Source organism: Triplophysa dalaica, chromosome 23 (genome assembly GCF_015846415.1).
Source record: "Triplophysa dalaica isolate WHDGS20190420 chromosome 23, ASM1584641v1, whole genome shotgun sequence".
Lineage (NCBI taxonomy): Eukaryota > Metazoa > Chordata > Actinopteri > Cypriniformes > Nemacheilidae > Triplophysa > Triplophysa dalaica.
Window position 1 is genome coordinate 12,137,978 of NC_079564.1, and position 23,656 is coordinate 12,161,633.

General features: G+C 36.8%; 1 protein-coding gene across 1 annotated transcript in view; it reads left to right on the forward strand.

The window, feature by feature from the left end:
• Window positions 1-979: 979 nt before the first annotated feature.
• vopp1b (VOPP1 WW domain binding protein b) overlaps window positions 980-23,656 on the forward strand; it is a 32,063-nt gene continuing 9,386 nt past the window's right edge. Inside the window, exons 1-2 of the mRNA XM_056737753.1 lie at window positions 980-1,287; window positions 10,165-10,223. Coding sequence (XP_056593731.1) covers window positions 1,225-1,287; window positions 10,165-10,223 — 122 coding nt within the window. The 5' untranslated portion in view covers window positions 980-1,224. The remainder of the gene's footprint in view (window positions 1,288-10,164; window positions 10,224-23,656) is intronic.

Consider the following 23,656-nt stretch of genomic DNA (forward strand, 5'->3'; position numbering starts at 1 on the left):
CGCCTGCTCTCTCTCTCTCTCGCCTGCTCTCTCTCTAACTTTCTCTCTCCCGCTCTCTCTCTCTCGCTCTCTCTCTCCCGCTCTCTCTCTCTCTCTCTCTCTCTCTCGCTCTCTCTCTCCCTCGCTCTCTCTGTCTCTCTCTCTCTCTCTCTCTCGCCTGCTCTCTCTCTCTCTCTATCTCCCGCTCTCTCGCTCTCTCTCTCTCTCTCTCTCTCACTCTCTCGCTCTCTCTCCCGCTCTCTCGCTCTCTCTCTCGCTCTCTCGCTCTCTCTCTCTCTTGTTTTGATAAAATTGCTGTCATGACAACGTACATAGGTAAATACACAGGAGAAAGAAAAAAGGTGGTTCTTATCTTTGTTGCATGCCTTGGGCCCTTCTTCATTGATGTTTCATGCAATATCATATTTTTTCACTATCATGCAGAAAAACTGGCAACAAAGACCATATGAGGGTACGTTTCAAATAACGCAAAAAATGATTGAATATTAATACAATTACATTGTATTTGTTTACTACTTTTCAATTTCTCACCCTTAAAATGTATGAGTTAAAATAAAAACAAATTTCTTGACTGACTTCATATCATAGTGATATTGTCATTTGTTTCAATCAACTGGACCCCAATTATTTTAGGATATGAATTCTGTTCCTCTCACATTCACACTGGTAGCAAGTCTTCTAGTTAACTGCATCAACTATTGACCTATTGTCCAGTTTTTGTACCGTGGTTTTCGTTTTCTTTTTAAGAATAACGCATGTCCTATTTTGTAATGTTCGGCTTGAAAAGTGTGTGCTTTTTTAACAAATTTCGATACTGAGATTGGCTATCTAATGCAATGGCATTTCAACTTTAAAAATGTCCAGATTATAAATGATTGTTGTTGTGCTTCCCACTAGACCCCATGCTGGATGAATTCAATATCCAAATGTTTCAATGCAGGTGGAAGGACAAAAGCCTTCAGCTGTTTGCTATTGTGTCACTAGTGGAAATCTGTTTCATTGTTGCTCGGGGATTTCGTAACGCAGACATACAGGAGAGAGAACGGGAGAGTGGAGAAGCCCACAGATGAGATGCTGGCGCTCTTCCTATATCTCCGCACTGAGAGACACTCGACGCTCGCTATCCACACAGAAAGAGCATTTCTGCTGTGAAAATATAAGATTAAATGCTATGAAACTGCCGTCCTGACACTATTTAACATCACTTTGTGCCTCGGTGCCAAAATGCAGCGGAGGATGGAGAGGCATTCCGCGGGTGCGCTGCTGACGCTTTGCGTGATTTTAGAGGTGAGTCGCGTCCTCCCAAACAACGCAACTGTACGCGGGTTTTACAAACGTTTTATAGCTATCGTGTGCTAAGATTGAACTTCATGGTTGATGGTTTGATCGGTGCGATGTTGTCGTTTGACAAGAGCCAAATAACCCCGATACTGTATGTTATATGTGATCGTTCCGTGAGGTGATCCTTTGTCTCCGCGTCCGCTCCTCCTATCACAACACACATTAACTGTAACTGTGCGGCCTCACTGTTAGCAGATGGAGAAAATACAGCAGATTTCTGTGTGTTGTGTCAGTTCAAGTCAGGTGAACTGTGAAGTTAATGCAGGGGTCCGGTTGTGAACTGCATAGGGAGTCCTTACAAAATACTTTTTAGGTTTCTGTTTCTATTTAGGGTTTGATTTGATTTGTATTAATATTGTTTATCTATTCATCTTCGTGTTGGCAGCTACTGTACAGTAATGACTTGTCAATTGATCATCATCTAATAGCATTATGTTTGCCAGTCATATAGCCTACTTTTATATAAGCTCTCAAATGGGAATAATTCAATACCACAGCTTTTCCTCTCATAAATCATTACGTGTAAAGTAAATTCTAAGCAGTGAGCTACTGTGGCTCTAATTCACACACTTATAAACACAAGCATATTTTCCCTGAGTGCAATGCTGTTCTCATTCAAGTGCAGGCCAGCTATACTTTTATAGCAGGTTTAAACTGAATCGTAAATGACATTACTGCATGTACGCCTGCTTTAAATCAGCCTCCCTGATGCACCTGCATTATTCAGATGTTCGCATGTCAGTTTTGCCACAGATTTATATGTAAAAGGCAATAAAGGTAACACTAAGATTTACGGATGAATCTTTTGTCATTTTTTTGAAATGATGTTAATATGACGTCTAAGACTTGTGTGACAACTTTGAATGAAGTTTACACTAATATACGCTGGGTTTTTTCATCCCATGGTTGAGTCAAAATGTGTACACTAGGTTGTTGAAGACAACCCAGCATTGGGTGTAAAGCCCAACCGTTGTGTTATAAATTAACCTATTCTTGGTTGTTTTAACCCATTGTTGAGTCTTATGTAAAAAAATTGGTTCATTGGTTTGACCCTTTTTAACCCAACAATGTGTTGAAAACAATCCAGCATGTGTAAAGGTTTTGCCTTAGGAGGACAACATAACTATTGAATGTTGACAATATGCATTTCTGTTTTTATGTGTCCTGAAGAGAGACACGCTATATATTTTTTAAATGCAAGGCCATTTGAAATGAAAAATGATGGGAAATTATACACATTATCTTTTACACTCCTTGCCAAATAAACGTCACTATTTCCAGAAGGAAATATGAAAAAAGTTATGATTGAATCATTGGCTATATCACATGACTGAATTGGATTACAGTGATTAAAATGTTTTAATTTCTTATTTCATAAAGAACTACCTTTGATGTATCTCATGGTTATAGAAAACATAGATCTGTGTTTCGAAAAGGGCAAACTAGTGAGCTGCATCAAGAACAGCTAAGTAGAGGACCTGATCTCACAAAAATTCGTAATTATCTTTACAAGGTGGTTCATTCGTACAATTTTGTACAAAAACATACGATTGGTAGAAAACCTGACCATCACTGGTGCGAAAGCAAATCATAATGAATACTGACAGACGAATGAGATATATCTGTAAGAATAGTCAACTCTTAAAATAGTTACGAATTGCCATGAGATTCTTTTGAACTAGATTGTTTACTTTTAATAATTGGACACCACAGAGTCCCTGACATTAACCCCATTGAAAGTCTTTGGAAGGTTCTAGATTTTTATGTCATCATCAATATCTTAAAAAGTAATGGAGCTGTAATGCTGAAACAATGACAGTACTAATAATATGCTCCACAATATGTAACCCCTTTTTGTAATCTACATTCATATTCATTTTAACATAACATCTCGACGGTTATAAAACACGAGCCGCATGGACACACATAATATGCACGCACTTGTAATTCGGCTTTTCCCAGCTGTGCACAGTCATAGACTTTAACTATCTAATTATAACCATCATTTTATATTGTTTTAACTGTCACGGCAATTATACACTAAAATGAGGCTTTGGCTCGACAGTGAAACGCTTTTACCGCATCGATTCACGTCACCTCTTTCTGTGACTGAGAAAAGACAGTTTCTAGAGATTGCAGGATCAGTAAGAAGTTGATGGAAAGCAGCAGGGAGTTTGATGTAGCGTTGTGCATGTCTTGTAACATTGATACAGGGATTTGCTCACTCTGGCCTGTGAATCTATATTTACTAAAGACAAAGGTATTAGCTTAATACCCCCGGTTAATGCTCTCTTTACACCAACCATGTCCGCACACATTAGCCTTCACTCACTCTCTCGCTGTTGTTTCTTGAAAAGCAGCCCTTGTTGAACAAGGGCTCATGTTAAGGGAGTAAAGTAGGACGGTGTAGGCCATGAATGCTCAGCCATCAATGTTTGCGTTTGGATTGACATGTGTTGTGTGGCCGCTGACCGTAACAAAGAGGGATTTACGAAGATTAAATAGAACTCTTGCTCAGTAAACAACCACTTAAACATTCAACCGGGAAAACATTGTCTGTGTTTGTTGAAAATACATTGTTTGTTCATGTCAGTGATGTTAATAAAGGAAGATGTCACTGGCTTTTGTAGAGCTTCTCGAAGAGACGTGGACATTCTAGTGCGTATTGGTTTGATCTTCCTGTTTGTTGTTTCGTCTGACGACCATCTCTGTGTTACAGTAAGTTGATCGATAGCTATAAAGATGCCAGACTTGATTATTTGCTGTGCTGTGTCATCGTAATTGTGTAATTTCGCTCTTGAATGGAAATCGCATCTCTGTTAGTTAAGATTTTTTTATATTACGGATCTTTCCTGATGAAAGGGTGCCCTGTTGAAGAAAACAGCATATGCTGGTTTGGTATGTTTTGGGTTGCTGGTTAGTGCTGGTTTAAGATGGTCATGTGCTGGTCCTCAGCTGGTTTCAGCTGGTCAAACCAGCCTCAAAACAAACTTAACCCAGCATATGCTATTTGTTTCAACAGCATGGCTGCTAGAAATATCAATGTCTACTGTACAAAACTGATGGGAGAGAGGAATATTTTCAGATATGCCCATATCCAACAGATTTCAGTCTTTACGTCATTGTGCAATCATGTTGCCAGACCTTTGACAATCAACATAAACCTGGTCAATATTGCAGCTCATAAACAAAAATGGTGTAAAGCAACTAACCCCAATTCATCTTGTTGATGGATGGGCTCATTTGTATACAGTTGAATAAAGTGTGGATATAGTTGAGTTCAAGCAACTCAAATGTATCCATACTGTATTTTCTTAAAAGACACAAAGCCATAAGCAAAGTCCTTCAGTTCCATTAGACGCTTTAACCTCCATAACTTGAGTCATTTCCATTCTCTGTCTTGAGACTGAGGAGTCAACAATTTCTTGGAAAGAAATTCAGTAAGAAAATGACAAAGGCATGTTTCGAACCCAAATCCCATTATCTCCTAAAGCAGTAACTGAGATCAAAATGCTGTTTTTTTTCCAAGATGGAAAGCAACACACAAAGACCATGTGACCATAAAAGAGGCAGAAACAATTAGCTCATTTGCATGTATTATGTCTTTATGCAAGTCCAGATCTCTATTGCACAGTGAAAAGCCTGATATTTATCCCTTTGCTAGTAGTGACTTTCTTTCTCTACACAACATGCATGGCTCCAGCTCTTTGGATTCATACACAATCAACAAACAACAGATTGAGAAGATTATTCCCAGCAGTTTTTCCGGTACTGAAGGGAAAGCCTTGTCATTTGATTGAATTCAGGCCTAGAGCTAGTGTCATTATACAACCATGCAACAACAAGAAGAGGACTTAGTCATCGCTTGTTCACACCCTAAACTGTGACTAAACTAAAACTGAGCATGGATTGTTGAGAATACTGTGCACCCTATCAGAGTATTTGTATAAAACGTTCTTATTCTTATATATATTTAAATGTCAAGAGCACGATAAGGCAATCATCATCCAATCCCTCTTTAACAGCATTCTGACATTTTTGTCATGACATTCTCAATACTTTGAAAACTACAGTTGTGGAAATCACATTTTCAACATTTTTCGAACATATATTTGATATATTGTTCATATATTAAGGAAAAGTTCCTTTTGGTGACCTCGATTTTTATCACAGTTTTAGTGTGTCTTGTCTTGCTGTTACTATATTATTTAACATTGCTGTCGGATGACTTTATGTCACTCCTGAGGTTCGATTTTATTGAAATTCAACAGAGTCTGGACTGGAGTGACCACAATAGGCCTACATCTAGAAATGCTTTAGAAATGAAAAGCTCTTATTTTTTTCACGGCTCTTCTATCTTTATTATTTATAATTGTTATATTTTAGCTGTATGTCATACATTATGGTAGTATTTATTGCATGTCACCTCTAATTTATGTTACTTTAAAATAAATATTACAGTAGAACAAAACAGAATAGTCAAACTCAAAAGTTTAAATTCAGACACATTACATGAATGTGAATAGTGTGCTTAACTGTCATTAACATAATGTAAAAGAGAGATTTAAAAATGCTCAGAATCTCAGTAGAATTTTCATTGTAACAATAATTTTCTTATTTTACTGTATAATACTTGTATTAATTAACGGTTTGTTGAATTTTGTTTAATATTAATTTGATTAAATAAACAATTTGTTAAGGCATTTAAAGAAACCGTACGGGACATTGTTATCTAGTGGTTGAGCTTGGTATCGCAGTCTAAATTCAAAATATTGGATAGGCAGTTTAGCCAAGTAACGGTTCTTCTCGGTTTCTTTTGCTTGTTATCAGAAATAATCTACAGGCACTCTATTGTTTGTGAATGTGAACCAGAATTTAAGGGCAATCCACGAACACGGGCATGCGCAGTAACGTTTCTTTATGTTGTTGCTTTGAAACCGTCGAAAAAACATTTGCAACACTCCAGCGAGTTACCAGCACAAATAAAAGGACATGACTGATGTAAAGGGTTATTTGCTGCTCTCAGACCTTTCGCTCACTCTCAAATCTCCTCTTCACAAATAAAGTGGTTGGAAATGTTTGGTTTCTAGGTAATTCTGCCCACGCACACATTGATCCCTTGGACCTCTGATTTTCACACCATAACCCTGAAACCATGAGGGGGTGAGCAGGGGATTTTGTGGCTCTAATCTGATTGGCCAGCTAATGCACAACTTCTAAAAGTTGTTCAGTGTGTTTCCTTGAAAACAAAGTTATGTAACTTGTCCACTTACATGTCAATCACATTTTTTTCTTCTTCTGCAAGTTAGCCAGATTTAATGCCAACAGTCTGACTCTGGAAAACCATTTTGGAGTAAATTTCATTGCTTTTGTAATACATGATCCTCAGCAGCGTGTAATACCGCCTGAAGCTGCATGAAGAGCATGCCGGTGGTAAACTAATAACACCAACCGAGTGCTTAGCGGGATAGAAAAAATCCTGCTACCCCACAAATGAGTTCCCCACAGCAACAGCAGGTATCCTGATCTTTGCTGGTGTATCATTTTTGCCTTCATTACAATGCCGCAACACCAACAAAAAACTTGCTCAAATAAATGCATGCTATTTAGTGAAAAGTGTAGAAAATTGTAATTGTAAATCATTTAACTCTTTTTTGAACCCACGTAGGGTAGGAGACCGTAAGATTGCTGTGTTGGCTGTAAAAATCCCAAGGTATCAACTAACATATACAGAATGTTAGACATGTAGGCTGCTTGTTTTGGTTGTCTAATACATATTCATAACAGTTCTGAATTGCTTGGGAAAAATTCGGAAAGAGCAGGAATATAAACAGTCTGTAAACTTTGACTTTCCTCTTGCTTAAAGTATTACTCATTTTTGTGACTACTTCTTAACGGTGCTGTTTGTAGTATTTTGGAAAATCTATTGACAGAAATGCAATATAATATTCATAACTATGTCTTAAGAGGTGAATAAAGACATTACATAAGGAAGCGTTATGTTTTTACTATATTAGAAGGAGCTATCTACATACACTGCGGGTCCCCTTACATGGAATTCTCCATGTTGTTTCTACATTAGACCTAAACGGACAAACTCCTCAACAAAGCGCATTTCGCAAATATGTTATCTCCTTCGGGAAAGTAGAGAAAACGTGACAACATCTTAGTCCAGTAGGAGCCGCCTTAGTTATTTGAAAGGAAGGGCTGGAGTGATCCGTTGGTTGCAACTCGGAACCTCACCTCTAGATGCCGCTAAATCTTCACATTGCTGCTTTAAAGCGGGAGTCTGTATATTTTGCCTTTCTATCTCCATCTCTGTTTGAAACATAAAATTGCAGGTTACTTTACATATCTTGTGCACTTAAAAAAAATCTACTTTTAAACTTTCAAAGCTGCCATACATTTAACTTAAATCAAATTAACTTTTCTAATTTAAGACTTTGAATTAGAGGAGTACTGTTGTACGAAATATATGCAGTTATACAAAATGTAACTAAATATTTTAAGTCTGTTTATAAAAATTAAAGTTTAAATTACTTTTAAAGCCGGTTTGATTACAAAAACACTTTAAATTTCACCCTTGAATGAAAATTCCGTCATCATTTACTCACCTTTGAGTTGTTCCAAACCTGTATAATTTTTTTGTTCTAATTAACACAGAGAAATATGTCTGGAAGAATGCTTATAACCAAACGGATTTAGCCACCCTTTGAAATTACTTTATATTTATTGTTTTGTTTGTTCTGTTGAACACACAAAAAGACATTTTGAAGAATGTAGGAAATCATACAGTCCTGGGGACCTTCTGACTACTATGGTAGTCAATGGGGGGCAAGCTCTGTTTGGTTATAAGCATTCTTCCAAATATCTTTCTCTGTGTTTATCAGAACAAAGACATTTATACAGATTTGGAAGAACTCGATTGTGAGTAAATGATGACAGAATTGAAGGCTGCTTTTCAATTAAAGTTTAGACTTTTTTTGCAGTGTGGGTCTTCAATTTATTTATTATCAGATATTTCAGAATACTTGGACCACAAGTTGTTTTGACCATTTTCATGGTCAACCCCTATCAAGTGGTCATGATATTGTGTTAAATGTACCTTCAATATTCTACAATACACAAGGTTTGGAATGACATGAGTTAAATAGTACCATTATTTATTTATTTTTCTGAATTGTTCCATTAAATACAAACTTTGCTAACACCAAATGCTTCATTTGGCCTTTTCCCTGTTTGTTTACATTTCTTACTTTATGACTCACAATTCAAGCTCTTTCTAGAAAGTTCCATCATTCTGTCCTTCGCCATTTCCCTTTATTCTGCTGTCATCCCCTGACTGGTTGTGGAAAAACATCCAGCAGCTTCCACCCTGGCAGACACATACCTTTTTAATGGTCTGACTGGAGTCAGAAGACATTCCTCAGTGTAATGAAGAAGGCCCTTTGTCAGCAGTTTAATGGCAGGGGTTTGACAGCAGCTGAGGGATGTAGGCTGAGGTGTATTGATTATCGAACTGACAGCATGGCCTGCACTCTGTCATAAGGGATGAATGATCAGCAGTGTAATCGGATCTAGAAGAAATGTTCACCCCCCTGGAAGCAGAGCCAGGGAGATTGCCCTTTAATCTAAGTTATCATCCTGTTAGATGGAGAAAACTATCTACAGCGCTAAGGTTTCAGTCAGTGCTGCCAAACAAAGCACAAGCGAAACGCTGACAGCATGTGTTGGTAACAACCGGCTCGACAGAGAGGGATTTCACCACACAGCTTTTTGTTAATATGATAGAATAACAATGCCATTAGGTTTACCTTCTCCAATGTATTTGTGTTTCCATCTCATCACATATTTAGGTCTTGTAACCGACTGTTTGCATATTAAGTAGAAAAAATTTTTTTAGATGACTAAATATCTACTTTTTGTCATCTGCAAAGTAAAAAGGTTAAGGTCTCATCCAACCAGATTTAGAACATCCATGTGTGTAATGCAAATGGTGAGGGATGAGTCGCATATCTAAGTTTAATACTTTGGGTTGTTGGTTTGTGCAACAAACAACAGTTCTGTATGAGTGATGCTTAACCTGTTCACGTTACATTCAAATGATGCAGATTGGTTGTGGCTCTGCAGCTTGGCCTCATCTGCTGTGCAGTGGCCTTTTTCTATTTATTACTTTCACTGTTTTCTTTTTTTGTCCTTTGTCCTTCTTCATGTTCACCAAAACATGAGAATTCAGCTTTCTGCTGGAGGTCATTATTTCTGTGGATAAGACACAAGCCTCAACATGACCTCGGCAAACTTAAAGTCTTTTATCTGCAGCTTGTTTTGTTCATCTTGTTTGTTACGTTTTTCTGCCCTGTGAGATAATTCCTCTCCGATCAATGACCCCAAAAGCCTGAAGAAGTTCTGTTATTTGAAACCTCAAATAGCTTCTCCTCATAGACAGCATTGTAGGTCTACACCAAATTTAATGTGTTCGCATTGTGCTTTTGTTTCTTTCATATCTGGTCATTTCTTTGTTTTGTTTAATATTATTAATTTCAACGGTAACAACATAACAAATGTTAGAATACATTAAAGAATAGATTACTGTTGAGTAGTTTTAATTTAATTAAATTCCATGGATGTATAATAAAATATCAATAATATCATAGTTATAATATAACAAGATACAGACCGAAAGTTAACTTCGGGCCAGGCCTGTGCATCCAATGAAACCGTCTGTATGAATTACGATGCAACAGAAGTTATAAAAACTCATAAATACATTTTTCAATGCAGATGTTTAATTCATTTTGAATCGTATTCTTTCTGTTTTTGCAGTGCATAGAAGCAAAGAAGTATTGCTGGTATTTCGAAGGAGGATATCCAATCTATTTCATGTAAGTGCATTAACCTTCTTATTTGCAAACCGTCTCACATTAATTCATCATCTCAAGACAGCGATTTTGTTTACCACCTTTGCTATTTCATTACCTCTAACATTCAGTCGAGCATGTCTGAACCCGCCCTTACCATGCATTAACTTCACTGATCTCATTATGTGCTGGTGTGCTTTCATGACTGGCCTCATTGACTTGACCCAAGAAAATCAGATTTTGCCTTTAAGTAAAGGCTACCATCTGTCAAGCTGTATTCATTAACACCGCGCTTGCTTGCACAAGGGAAGATAACACCTATGTAATGAGATAACACCAGTCCAGGGTTCCCCTAGCCACAGGAGGCAGAACAAGAAAAAGTTCAGATATGATCATTTATGCTTACAAAAATATCTGCTTTGATGGTATATTGTAGGTTTCATATAATCTAATATAACAAATAGAAAATAAAAGTCTATTAAAGAGATACTTTCACTAGGACTGTTTTGACTATCAATATTCAACATTTTCAAATCTTCACCCAACTGGAACAGGAAAACAGTTCTGACACACGCTCTGCCAGAGATATAGGATTGGCCGGAGATATGTTCATTGAAACAAAGCTCTCAGGCGAATAAGCACATCAGTAACAGTTAGGTGGCTTTCCACTTGAAGCTTATTTAGGAACGGGGCACGGTTCGCATGAAAAGTCCCTACGAACTCAAGACTACATGAAGGAGTATGAATATGAAAGCAACACAGACCAGGGTGTGCACTTGTTCAGGAAGTAAAGTGACCTGCACATGCGTTTTAGCCGATTACAATGTATTTACTTTAAAGGGGTCAAATGGTGAGAATTCGTGTTTTTCTGTGTCTTTGGTGTGTTATAAGTTGGCCAAACATGTATTAGACACGTCAAATTGCAAAAATGTAAGTGTCGGAACAAAAGATGCATTCTATCTATTGGCGTTTTCCACTGCATGGTACCGTCAGGTTTAGTACGACTCGACTAAGTTGAGTTGATTTCACTTCGGCTCTGTTTGCTTTCCACAGCAGTTTAATAGCGCTTCAAAGTGGGCGGGTTATATTATAAACATAGCGTCATTGTTGCACTGCCTCTACTGCCATAGTGAACGCTTCAAACACAAGCACAACACAGGAGTAATGGAGCATATCATTGGCGGATGGCAGACAGTTTGGGAAATCTTAAAGAAAAGAGCAGACAACGATCATTTTGTTTGCTCGACGGCACACCATGGTAAGCTAGAGTAGCATTTAGCATTGCTCGATCTCTATTTTACTGTCACAAAGCATAATACGAAATGCCAATATTACATGTTAAAATGAGTATTCATGTTTTTCAAATATAATGAGGCTGGTAATGATTCTCTCTGCCGGATCAGTGATATGTGTGTAAACACGTCACACTATGGTATCGGTACAGTACGCTTGGAACCTCAACCGAAGTGGTACTACAAAAAGTATCAGTTACTAGGTACTGTACCTAGTAGAAAACCTCCCAAAATTAAGCTGTTACGCACAATACAGTGCAGTACTATGCTGGAAAAAGCACCATAAAAGCGAATGCTCACCCAGACCTGCCTGAAACGCCTCGTGTAACCACACACCCACAAATCTACAGTGTAAAACTTTGCTGTAATCTCACAGCAGGTTTGGCTGTAATTTACCGTAGATTTAATTTACAATTATGTTTTAAGCATAAATTTACCTAGTTCATATATTTTTATTTCATTAAACAATACTAAATATCTTGGGTCCCATTTCTTGTTATATTTATGTATCTTGATTTAACTCTTTCACCGCCATTGACGAGTTATCTCGTCAATTAAAAAAAACGCTTCCCCGTCAAAGACAAGTTTTTTGTAATGTTGTACAGCAGGTGGCGCTATTGCACAGCTTTGTGAAAAAGTACAGAATCCCAGAACCTAGAACGTATATGTTTGATAGAACAAATGAAGATAGAAGAATACGGTTTCTGCCGTATTTTGCTTAAAAGCTGAGACTCTGTTCTTTCATTTGACATATTTTTTTTCCATATATTCTTTACAGAAAATTTACCGTGAGCCATTAAAGTTGGGTAAAAATATTTAAAAACGCTCAATGAGTTAAGACGTTTTAAATATTTTACATAAAATAAGAGAAAATGCTTAGGAAGAATTTAGTTCTTTTGCAGTGTTGCTGTGCTAATGCCAGTCTCTCCTTGCTCATTTTGAATCTCAAAAGTTAAAGTGTTTTAATTTTGAATAAAGTAATTTAAAACAGTACTAATTTGAAAGTATATCAAGTAGTAATTAAATCTAAAGTAAGTTACTGGCAAACATGCTGCAAAAACTACAGCAAAGTCTTACAGTGCACATCAGTTCGTGGTATGATTTGACTATGACCACCCAAATGTATACGTAAATAAGGCGTACCAGTCAGTACAATTGCTTTGGAACCTGATGTTCCAAATATGGTAAATGACATTCCACTTCTGGCACACGCTTGCAGTATTCGACCAATCGATATGCACAGGTTAACTGGCCAATCATAGCACACCTTGCTTTTCAGAGTGATGAGCTTTGTAAAAATCTGCACGTTTCAGAGAGGCCGGCAAAGAGGAGATACAAACATTCACCGTATGTGGAAAATACAGCGTTTTGAACCTTAAATAGTGTATAAACATTGCATTACATCTAAAACAAATGCTATCATTAGTTTAAGCCGTGTCATATGACCCCTTTATTAAAACACATATATATAAGATAATATAATTATGAAACGTACTCTGTAGAGCAATTTTGGCAGTTTTCCATGGAAGGGAAAGAAACTGCTCATTCTAAGATAATAAAATAACATAAAAACATAACGCCTTATTATAAGGTCTGCATTATACAATACATTAGCATTCCTCTAGCTCAGTGGTAAGAGCATTGCGTTAACAACTCAGGGTTGTGGGTTAAATCCCAGCGGATTGCACATACCTAAGTATAAATGTATAGGTTAATGCAATGTAAGTCGCTTTGGATAAAAGCGTCTGCCAATTGCATAAATGTAAATGTAAATGTATAATATATAGCATTTCTGTCAATAGATCCTCTTTAATCACAAGCATTGTATCTTTAAGCTGCTTATTTATACTATTTGGGCTCTTAAACCTTAGACACGACGAAGACAAAGGTATAATTTTGTTCTCTTTAAGAGCATTGGCTTTTAAGAAATAGCAATCCACTGAGAGCCTGTAAGGAGGCCATCAATAATAATGCCGCCTGTTTTTCTGTTCATAGCAAGCGAAAGGATTTGTACCAATCTGAACATCCGATTGCCTTGCTTTTATATTTTATCTCTGAATGAGTCTTTATGTTATACGTGCGCTTGTATTTATTTGGGGGAACTGATTGCATGGCAATGCATCGTGGTCCCAAGATGTACAGAGTTGGAGGAGTTGGACGCAGTGGAAATCTGGGGAATTGAAAATGGAATGCTCGCACTGTCTGCATTTGAAATGACACTCTCATCACGCAAAATTTAGACAAGACTGACAAGAGACAAGAGATATATCACCTGAATTTTTATGGTTCTACACTGGAAGCCCTTTTTTTGTTGAATGATTGGCAGTTGCTGTCGGTGAATAAGGACTCGAAACATTTGCTTGTTAAAACTTGACCCAAGCAAACTGTCTGGGGATGTTTGTCTTCATGATAGCTTTGACCTTTCTGTTTCTGCACTGCTGGAGAATTAAGCTCGGGTTAGGAATGTTGTGTTCGCTATTAACTTCCTTTGTGACCGAACTGTACATTCTGTGTTAACATCTAAACATCACTGTACAGTTGTCTAATAAAATAACCCTATTCATTAAAAGGTCTCTGTAACGCATCTAAGCAGATGAAATTGTCATTATTGTGATTAACTGAGCTCTATTGTGCTCCAAAAAGATTAGATCAAGGTCTTGAATCCATTTCAAAGCAATCTGAAGTTAAACATCTCGCTCAAAGCAATGAAAATCTACCGCGATCATTAAATCTGAATGGATAAACAAATAATCAGATGGGAACCTCATACGACTTTCATCAACCAATCTGTATTCCATCTTTTTTATATCTTCTGTACAGTAAATACAAACAATGGTTTCTGCTTGCTCTTATTTGGTTCTTAGTGTTAAGAATCTTACGGAGTGTATTTACATAAGGCATCATTTATATAAACATATGATCATGAAAAATACAAATGATATTTTAAGCAACATTTATTGATTATGTTATGTTTATGATTGGGTGAATACAAAGGCAGATAGAGATCGATAAAAGGAACATTAACTATTTAGGATATATAGTCATTTGTCTAGTTAGATTATGTGCTTATGAAAGTGTTAATAAGGAAATTACATTCAATGTTTTAAAAAAGAGTCTTGATAACACATTGCCTTAGTAACAGTCAAAGGTGAGTTTCACAATGTACCCAACACCGCGACTAACAAAAACGGTATATGCCAGTACTATAAACTCTTTTATGACCACCTACAGTCTTCACTTTACAATAACAGACAACAGTAGCGTTCAATAATTTTTTCTATATGTCTTCATGTGTGCATATACAGTATATATATATATATTCAAGGCAGTTTAGGCATATCTCATTTTGATGATTACATTTTTTATTTACACCTTTCTTTCTTTAAACTAACTGTGAACCGGAAGTTGCGATCGTTTTAACTTCCGTATTTTGAAGCATTTTCGAGTGAAGTGGAATTTCTAATCAGAAAAAAGGGGGCGTGGCTTTTGTCTTGCTTTGCGAATGGATTGGATGCATAAAAGCAGCCGTTGCATTTTGAAATTGAACTGGCAGTAGACTGACAGATGAAGGGGAGGAGTTGACGGATGCTCCGCCCAAGCCGTCTAACATACCTCATTTAAGATGGATTGTCATTACAGGAAGGAAGTACATTTTCAGATTTTCACTGAAGGTTATGAGGGCACAGACATTTTAATAAGAGAATGACCAACATTGATAAGCAAATTACAATAAATGCAATATTTCATGAAAAACAGGTATGGTCATTTTTTATTTCACTGGTACTTTAAAATAAAACACTAAAATTAGGGCTGAGAAAGCCTTATCAGATCTTGTCTTCGACAGTTGAAGCCGTGCTGCACACCTGAGCATAAATCACTGCCACACAGTGTCATAAATGCCTGTATTTAAATAGGATACTGTCATGTGGCCGTGGTAGTGAGATATGAGGGATTACTGTCTCTGCTCCAGTCACACAACCTTGACGTTTGAGTCGCAGCGCTGTTTTGTGCCTTTATTTATCATCCAGTCAAGGGCGTCCAGGACTTAGCTCATAACTTTTTTATTTACTTGAATGAAATATTGAGCACAAAAGAATCTGAATCACTTACAACAGGGCGGGCAGGGGTGAAATTGCGTAGGAGAAGATTTAACTCAAGATATTTGTGCATATATTACCGTTTTAGCGTAAAAACACCTGCTTAAATGCTTATTGAAAATGCCAAATAAAAAAAGACAGAAAAGGTGTTTGGAGTCCTTTCAAAAGCCACAAATACACATATATATTTATTTGAATAGAAACGTCTTTGTTCACGTGTTTTGTGTTTTTTCTGCAGTCTTCAGTTACCTCTTTCAGATAGCTGTTGTGTGGACTATTGCATTATTAAATGCATGGGGCTTATATGGCGCTTGTCACTTTTTAAAAATAGATCATAACTTTGCTTTGAACTCCTTCAGATATTAATATGGCCATGAAAGCTTTAAATGGTTTGATCACGGCCGTGTGATTTTCAATGGACAGACAATCATATCAACATGCAAAAGATGTTTCTTACCTGAAATAAAAAAATCTTCATTCTGATCTCAGTGAGAATCCAAACAGGCTCTGCTGATAAAAAAGACATTTTAGTTTGACACTTAATGCCAGGCAGAGCACTCTCTTCACTTCAGTGGACACATCGACCTTTGTCATCTCTTAACTTTGTGGCAGGAGGGCCGTCCTTGGAGCCAAGCTTTTAGCTCCTCTTCTGTATCAGTTATTTGAAGCTGAACAAAAGGAAATGAAGCCCCACTCCATGCACTTGTTTCGGTTCATTGACCCTCCACGCGTTGAATGGGATTCTATGAGACAAATGCTCAAGTTCATTCGTGATGTTAATTCCTGTTGGATGTTTCGCTCATTCTCACTTGACTCTTAAACTGAGCTTGTTTCATACTTTGCTCTGTTCTCCAGAAAAGTATGTTCTGCTGAGTTTAGTCAAATTTTGTAGAGCTCTTATCTAAAAATGGGAAACTCATGTTCACTTGATGTTTCAAGGACACGGATCATTACGCTTTGGCAGGCACTTATAAAGGACAAGGATTGGATATTATTGTTATCATGCACAGCTTTCATGAGTGGTTCTCTTTAATTTCTGAGGGCGAATAAGTTATGACCGATTTTTCATTTTTTGGGTGAACTAAACCAAGCAACTTTATTGGCAATTAACTTGTTCTTATAATTTTTTTTTTATATCTGACACATTCTTATGATTGTGTTTATACAGTACTACATAAAGGATACACATTAAAGGGATAGTTCACATAAAAATAACAAACGGTCATTATTTATTTAACTATTAACTACATAGGACTCTTTCTTCTGTGGAACACAAAAGAAGATCTTTTAGAGATGTCTCAGTAGTTTTGCGTCGATACATTGGAAGTCAATGGGGGACATGCTGTTTGCTTACCAATGTTCTTCCAAATATCGTATTTTCTGTTCGGCAGCAGCAAGAAAGCCACACAGGTTTGGAATGACATGAGGGTGAGTAAATGATGACTCAAATTTTATTTTTGGGTGAACTATCACTATAAGGATAAACATGGAAACTTTGACATTTTTTAACATTTGTAACCCTGGATTACAAAACCATTCTTAAGTAGCACGGGTACATTTTTAGTAAAAGACAAAAATGCATTGTATACATTCTTTTATGCCAAAAATCATTAGGATATTAAGTAAAGATCATTTTTCCATTCCTACCTTAAATATATCAAAACTTTATTTTTGTGAGTGGATGGCCTGCCACAGTGAAGCTGATTAATAACTTCAATGGATATTTTCTCAATATTTTGATTTTTCTGCACTCTCAGAATCCAGAGTTTTAAACGGTTATATCTCAGCCAGATATTGTCATGTTCTAACACCTCATACATCAATATAAAGCTTATTTATTCAGCTTTCAGATTATGTCAAAATCTTAATTTCGAAAAATGTACCCATAAGACCGGTTTTGTTGTCCAGGGTCACATCTAGTAGACACTTTTATCCAATGAGGAACAATGGAAGCAGTCACGACAGCAAAAGAAAAAAATACAAGTGCATCACAACTGAGCACAACTTGCTAAAACACAGTATACTTAAGCTAGTATTTAGGATAAAAAGAAAGGACGTGCTAGTGTTATAGTGTCAGATGTTGATGAAAGAGGCGAGTCATCATGAAAGAGGTGAATGTAAATATGTTTGTTCTGTGAAAACCAAAAGCTCTTCTTAAGACATTCAGTTTGCCAATAAACATACAATTAACCTTGTTGGGTCCCAGAACAACAACAGCCTGTATAGCAGATTGTTTCCTAAATGGGTTACAGATTTAGGCTTTCTGTGGGTCAGTTGGGATGCTGAGGTGTTGGTGCAGAAGACATGCATAGGATGCTCATTGAATTATCAGTGCATTTACACTACAGATTTAACTACATGAGGGATTGCCTGTTGAAAACTCAATGTGAACCGTCATGCTCTTTAAATGAAAGGGCAGCGAGGACGTTTTGAAGCGCTGTGGTAATTATGAGCCTCAATTAGAGATGTTCTGTCGATAGGTCATGATCAATGGCTTATTGTCCACTTCAGCATCCACGGATGCACTATTACCCAGCATGTCACACTAAGTTTCTCATCTTGCAATTTCAAATAAAAGTAAAAAATGTACTTATTTCAAGTTGAGCTTTTAAAATGGTGTCAAAACACATTACACAGATAATTGGCAACTTGAGATTAAATTGTTTTGTTTTTACGTTAGTATTGTAACAAACCTCTTAAGAGGATGAGCTTCATAGAGAATACATTTGTGTAGGACTAAGGGTACAAAGCAGTTTTAGTTATTAAAATAGATATATACATCAAGATCATCAACCAACAACTTTTCATGACTTCACCGGACAGATTGTGACTAAAGAAAGATATGATTCACAGCACAACACTACACTCTAGTGATTTATCAATGCACCGCACGACCAAAACTACCCAAATAGGAGTCAGAGCACACAAAATTCATTTCATATGTGACCCTGGATCACAAAACCAGTCTAAAGTAGCACGGGAACATTTATAAAAAGACATAAATACATTGTATGGATCAGAATTATTGATTTTTCTTTTATTCCAAAAATCATTAGGATATTAACTAAATGTTCCACGGAGATATTTCGTAAATTTCCTACCTTAAATATTATATATATATATATATATATATAAGGCAATTTTCTCAATACTTTTTTGCACTCTCAGATTCCTGAGTTTTTAACGGTTATATATCAGCCAGATATTGTCCTATTCTAACAACTCGTACATCACTATAAATCTTATTTGTTCAGCTTTTAGATCTCAATTTCGAAACATTTATCCATAAGACTGGTTTTGCTGTCCAGAGTCACATATAGTGATACAATTTGCACTTCCCCATGCTCGGCACATTGTTATAACCTTTGCGTATAAACTTAAAAAATCACACAAACAATTCCCCTTTTTCTCCACGAAACAAGACCCCATCCCGGGGTCACGGAGAATACACGGCCAAAGACATCTTTACATCCACAGGGGAAGATAACGCTTCTCAGTCTTCAAGAGGAAACAGCAAATCACTCGTATGCAAGATTAATGTCCACAAAACTCGTAAAAGCGTTCAATCACAGTCAGGTTAATCCATAGATGTTAAAATGAATTTGATCATAACGCGTCTATGGTTCCATAAGCGTCTGACCGTTTTTTTGGTGTCAAAGAGCTTGTATGCTCGTACTGTGGTCATTGCTTCTAACATCCACCTATTATCCATCTAAACCCAAACAAGCCCCTTCATTGCCGGACAGACCCTATTGGCCTCGAGCGTCCACACTGAGATCTTTCCCTGAGCGCACGCGGCCATTTACATCCATTTCACGGCCACTTCCTCAATGTCCTCTCCCTCATGTGATATCATTCACGCCACAGACAATCTCACGGGGGCTGGACAAAAGCAAACAGACACACCCCCTTGAACAAAACAAGTCCACAAAGTTGATTACAATGTGATGGACACAGTAGGGATGTCACAATTTATCGGTATTGATAATAAAAATATATCGGTCCTGTGATAATATAATACATACCACACTTTAATATGATTAAATACAGAGTTCAGAACCTATTTAGAATTTAGTCATAAGAGCCTATGGCTACAGGCTCCCTCTCTGCTTCACATTCACATTTTAATCATTCCAAAAAGGAGAAAAAAAGATTATAAAAAATGTAAGATTCATTTGACTGATAGCATTTCTTACTTATTAAGAAGGAAAAACATCTCAGCTGTATGCTGTATTCCTATCTCATCCTGCATTGTTTATGTTATAGACATAAAAAACATCTCAAACTTTGTGGTTTGTTGTGGAGAGGTGTAACTGCTTTTCTTTATTGGAGATTTTTGCCTAAAACATCCAAACTAAAAACAAACTAATACACTGAAGATGTTAGCAACCGCAATAACTCTAGCAATGACCTACAACGCCACTTTTTATCAATGGCTTAGCATGTCCCTTCACCTTACAAATTTGCTGGTTTAACTAAAAAATTAAGTTACCAAACTGCCTTAAATTTTTTAGTTGATTTAACTACATTTACATTTATGCATTTGGCAGACGCTTTTATCCAAAGCGACTTATATTGCATTATCCTATACATTATACATAGGTATGTGCGATCCCCTAGGATCGAACCCACAACCTTGCCTTGTTAACGCAATGCTCTTACCACTGTACTACTAGTAATATTTGATTCACCTCAACCAATTTTTTTATCTTGAACATACCAAAATTTGAAGGCAGCCGGATGATAAAAAAAAGTTGTAACAACAAAGTTGAAATTGAAACTTCGACTTTTAAAGGGTAGCGACTGCTCAAACCCCCACCACTGCTTCCTGCAAGCACTATAACAGTTTTCTTCAAATCTAGTTTGACCATTGTTATTTCCATTTCAGAGTTTTTGAACGTGACATGTTAATATTGCTGTCACGGCATGAGACGTGATGCTCATAGCAGGCCGTATCAAAGACTGACGTTGAAATTGAAGTTCATTGTGCTTCATGTCTCCATGACTCATTTTGTTTGGCTCAGTTAAAGAATGGAAGCAGATTCATGCAGCTGCAGAACAGTCGATGCTGTTGGCAGAGGGTACGCAGCGGACTGTGAGATTAACTGCAACGGCTTCCACAAACACTGTGAACACATGAGCACAGACTCTAGCTGTGTCAGACAGATGGCAGTGCTCCTGTTACAATAGTAAGAAACTATCGAATGTGATTTTCACATACTGAGAGTTTCAATTTGGATGCATAGGTAAAATGTCACCTTTGGTTGTAATCTCTGATTAAATAGTTAAGAGGATATAAAATGCTATAATGATTCAAAAGGTATTTAATGTTGAAATATTACTGCCATGATGTGGATCTTGTGAATGTGCGAGTCAAGGAGTTGGATCAGAGGGGTTATTCTTCTGCAGGTTAGCCCCCGCAGCATTTCACGGCACTGACATCTTGACACTTGCTCCAAGTCTGGTCATCCCCCTCAGACATGAGAAATCTCAGAGGAAAACTCGCTTGAGCCCTGCTGTTAAAATCACCTAGTGTCAAAAAGTACTTAAAGATGAGCTGAAACCAAAAGAACCTCTTCTGAACCGCATCTATATTTAAAAAAAAAATGTAACCCACTTTAGAAGGATTATTGATATATTTCACCATTTTAAACTGTGGAAAGATATAAATAATTATGTGAGCGCAACCAATTCCATTCCATTAGATGCTGAGAGAAGTCATTGATTTTTAAAACATAATTTATAATAAGCTAATATGTAATGCCTTTACTTGGTTCTTTTTATTTATTTATTCATCGCACACAGCTTGCATGGTAGAAATTTGTGCACACTACATTTCATTACACAATAAATTACAAAATAAAATATCCTTACCCAAAATCATTTATAATTTTTGATATTTTAAAGTCCAGTGTGTAGGATCTATTGACAGAAATGCAATATAATATAAATAACTATGTCTTCAGTGGTGTATGAATGAAGCGTTTTATTATCTCAGAATGAGCTATTTATCTTTTGTTATCTTTTTTTATTTTAGTCCTGTGACAGCCTCCATAGTGCTTCAAAAGGTAGTGGATCATTGGTTGGTAGCATCCGCTAGATGGCGCTAAATTTCATTGGAAAATTTAAGGTTGTAATGAAATGAAAAGACAAACATTTTCTTGTCAACTAAAATTTTGGTGTCGCACACTTGTCTTACAAGTTTTTGGAGGCTTGAAACCTTGGCAGTATTTCAATTACATCCTCAAACCAATTTTAGCATGTCTTCTGGCAACTAAAATTCGAGGTGCAGAAAATTCAGACAGTTAAATGAGTATTGACACATCTACATGCTCTTATTCAGCTTAATTCTGCTTGAGATGACTCTATATAAGTTATCGTGTCTGCTGTGTGGATAAAAAAGCTGGTTTGAGTTCTTCTGGACTATCAGCATACTGCTGTCCACTTCACTCGAGAGAGGTGACACAGCAAGCTTTGGATCCTGAACAGGTTCCTTTTAATATCATAATGTGAACTCTGATTTTATCTGCAGACTTTTTGGTTTTCTGCACCGATTTGAGTTGGATTGAAAACTGAACTGGAATTATGGTAAAACATGGTCAACGTTGCTGTAGTCTTTTTGATTTTTAATGGCTACAATTTTCAATAAATGATTATAGAAAGGTTAAAAATGTTTAGGACTTTGAAGCGTATCCCAGCAAACACAGAACGTTCCCCTAACGTTACATTTTGCTTCCCTTTTGGTTATTTTTTTTTGGGAACATAAAAAATAACGTTCTAAGAACGTTCTTTTCAGGTTTTATTTTATTTCAACCAGAAAATAATGTTAACAGAACATTGTAGGCTGTTTTTATTTAAATATCCAGAAAATAACCAGAAAGTAAAGTTGCCTAATGGTTATTTATTGTATTTTTTAAACCAGAAAGTAAAGTTCCCTGAGGGTTACTTACTGGTATGTTTTTGCAACCAGAAAGTAGCGAGAAAATAGCTTTCGCTGATGGTTGGAACATCAGTGACATGTGCAATACACAAATTAAGATCACATAAACACATGTTATACTGACCAAATTAAATTATTAATGTGCCTTTCAATAGCAGAAAATAATAAACTAGTTAAGCTAAATAAAATACAATAATAAATCCATGTGAACTTCTTTATTCTTTATTGTCTGTAACTGTATATGTGTGCGCTTTGCCGTATGCTCCCATCAGTTAAAAATGAATGGTCATCTCGTTTTACCACACTCACTAACACATTAGTTAAGCTTTTTTTTTTATATTACAGATTTGAGAGTAAACTTTTATTTGTTTTCATGTTCCTGTAAAAAAAAACAGCATTTGCTGGTTTGGTAGGTTTTGAAGCATAGTAGCTGTGCTGGTTTAAGCAGGTCATGAGCTGGTTTAGGACTATCTTAAACCAACTCAGGACCATTCTAAACCAGCACATGACAAGCTTAAACCAGCTCAAACCAGTTACCATGCTTCAAAACCTAACCAGCATAGGCTGTTTTTTTCAACAGGGTTGTCATTTTTACTATTAAACAGTTTTCCTGTTTCGGATTGCGTTCCTGTAACTGTGTAGCGATGCTGTTTGCTTCTCGGTTTAAATAATCCTTTACAGCGCCCTCTGGTCCCATCATAGATGCTCGATTTTGTATGCTAATACATCAAAGTAATTCGAACGGAGCTCATTTATTTCCTCCGACCGCTTGGCTCATTTCAAAATATGGCACAGCTTGAGGAAAAGGTGCTTTCAAAATGGTTTAGTAGAGACAAGTCTTGTCATTCATATCTACGTGAAGCTATCAGAATAAGGTCTCTGCAAAAGAGAGAGCTTTCTCGCGTTTCAAGGGCTGAATGGCTGTCTGCTTTCCAGAACCTTACATTTGTTGGGTGTTCAGCCGTTTGATGTTCTGTTTTCCACAAGCCAGCTTTATTTCTGCTTTTATGTGTCTCTTTGATTACGGAGTTAAAGTCATTAGCAAGCTGCTGTTGAGCTAAAGCTCTGACAAAACGGCCTTTGATTCAGTTTCCTGTCATTTGGTCGTTCTGAAGTGTTCACTCGGGA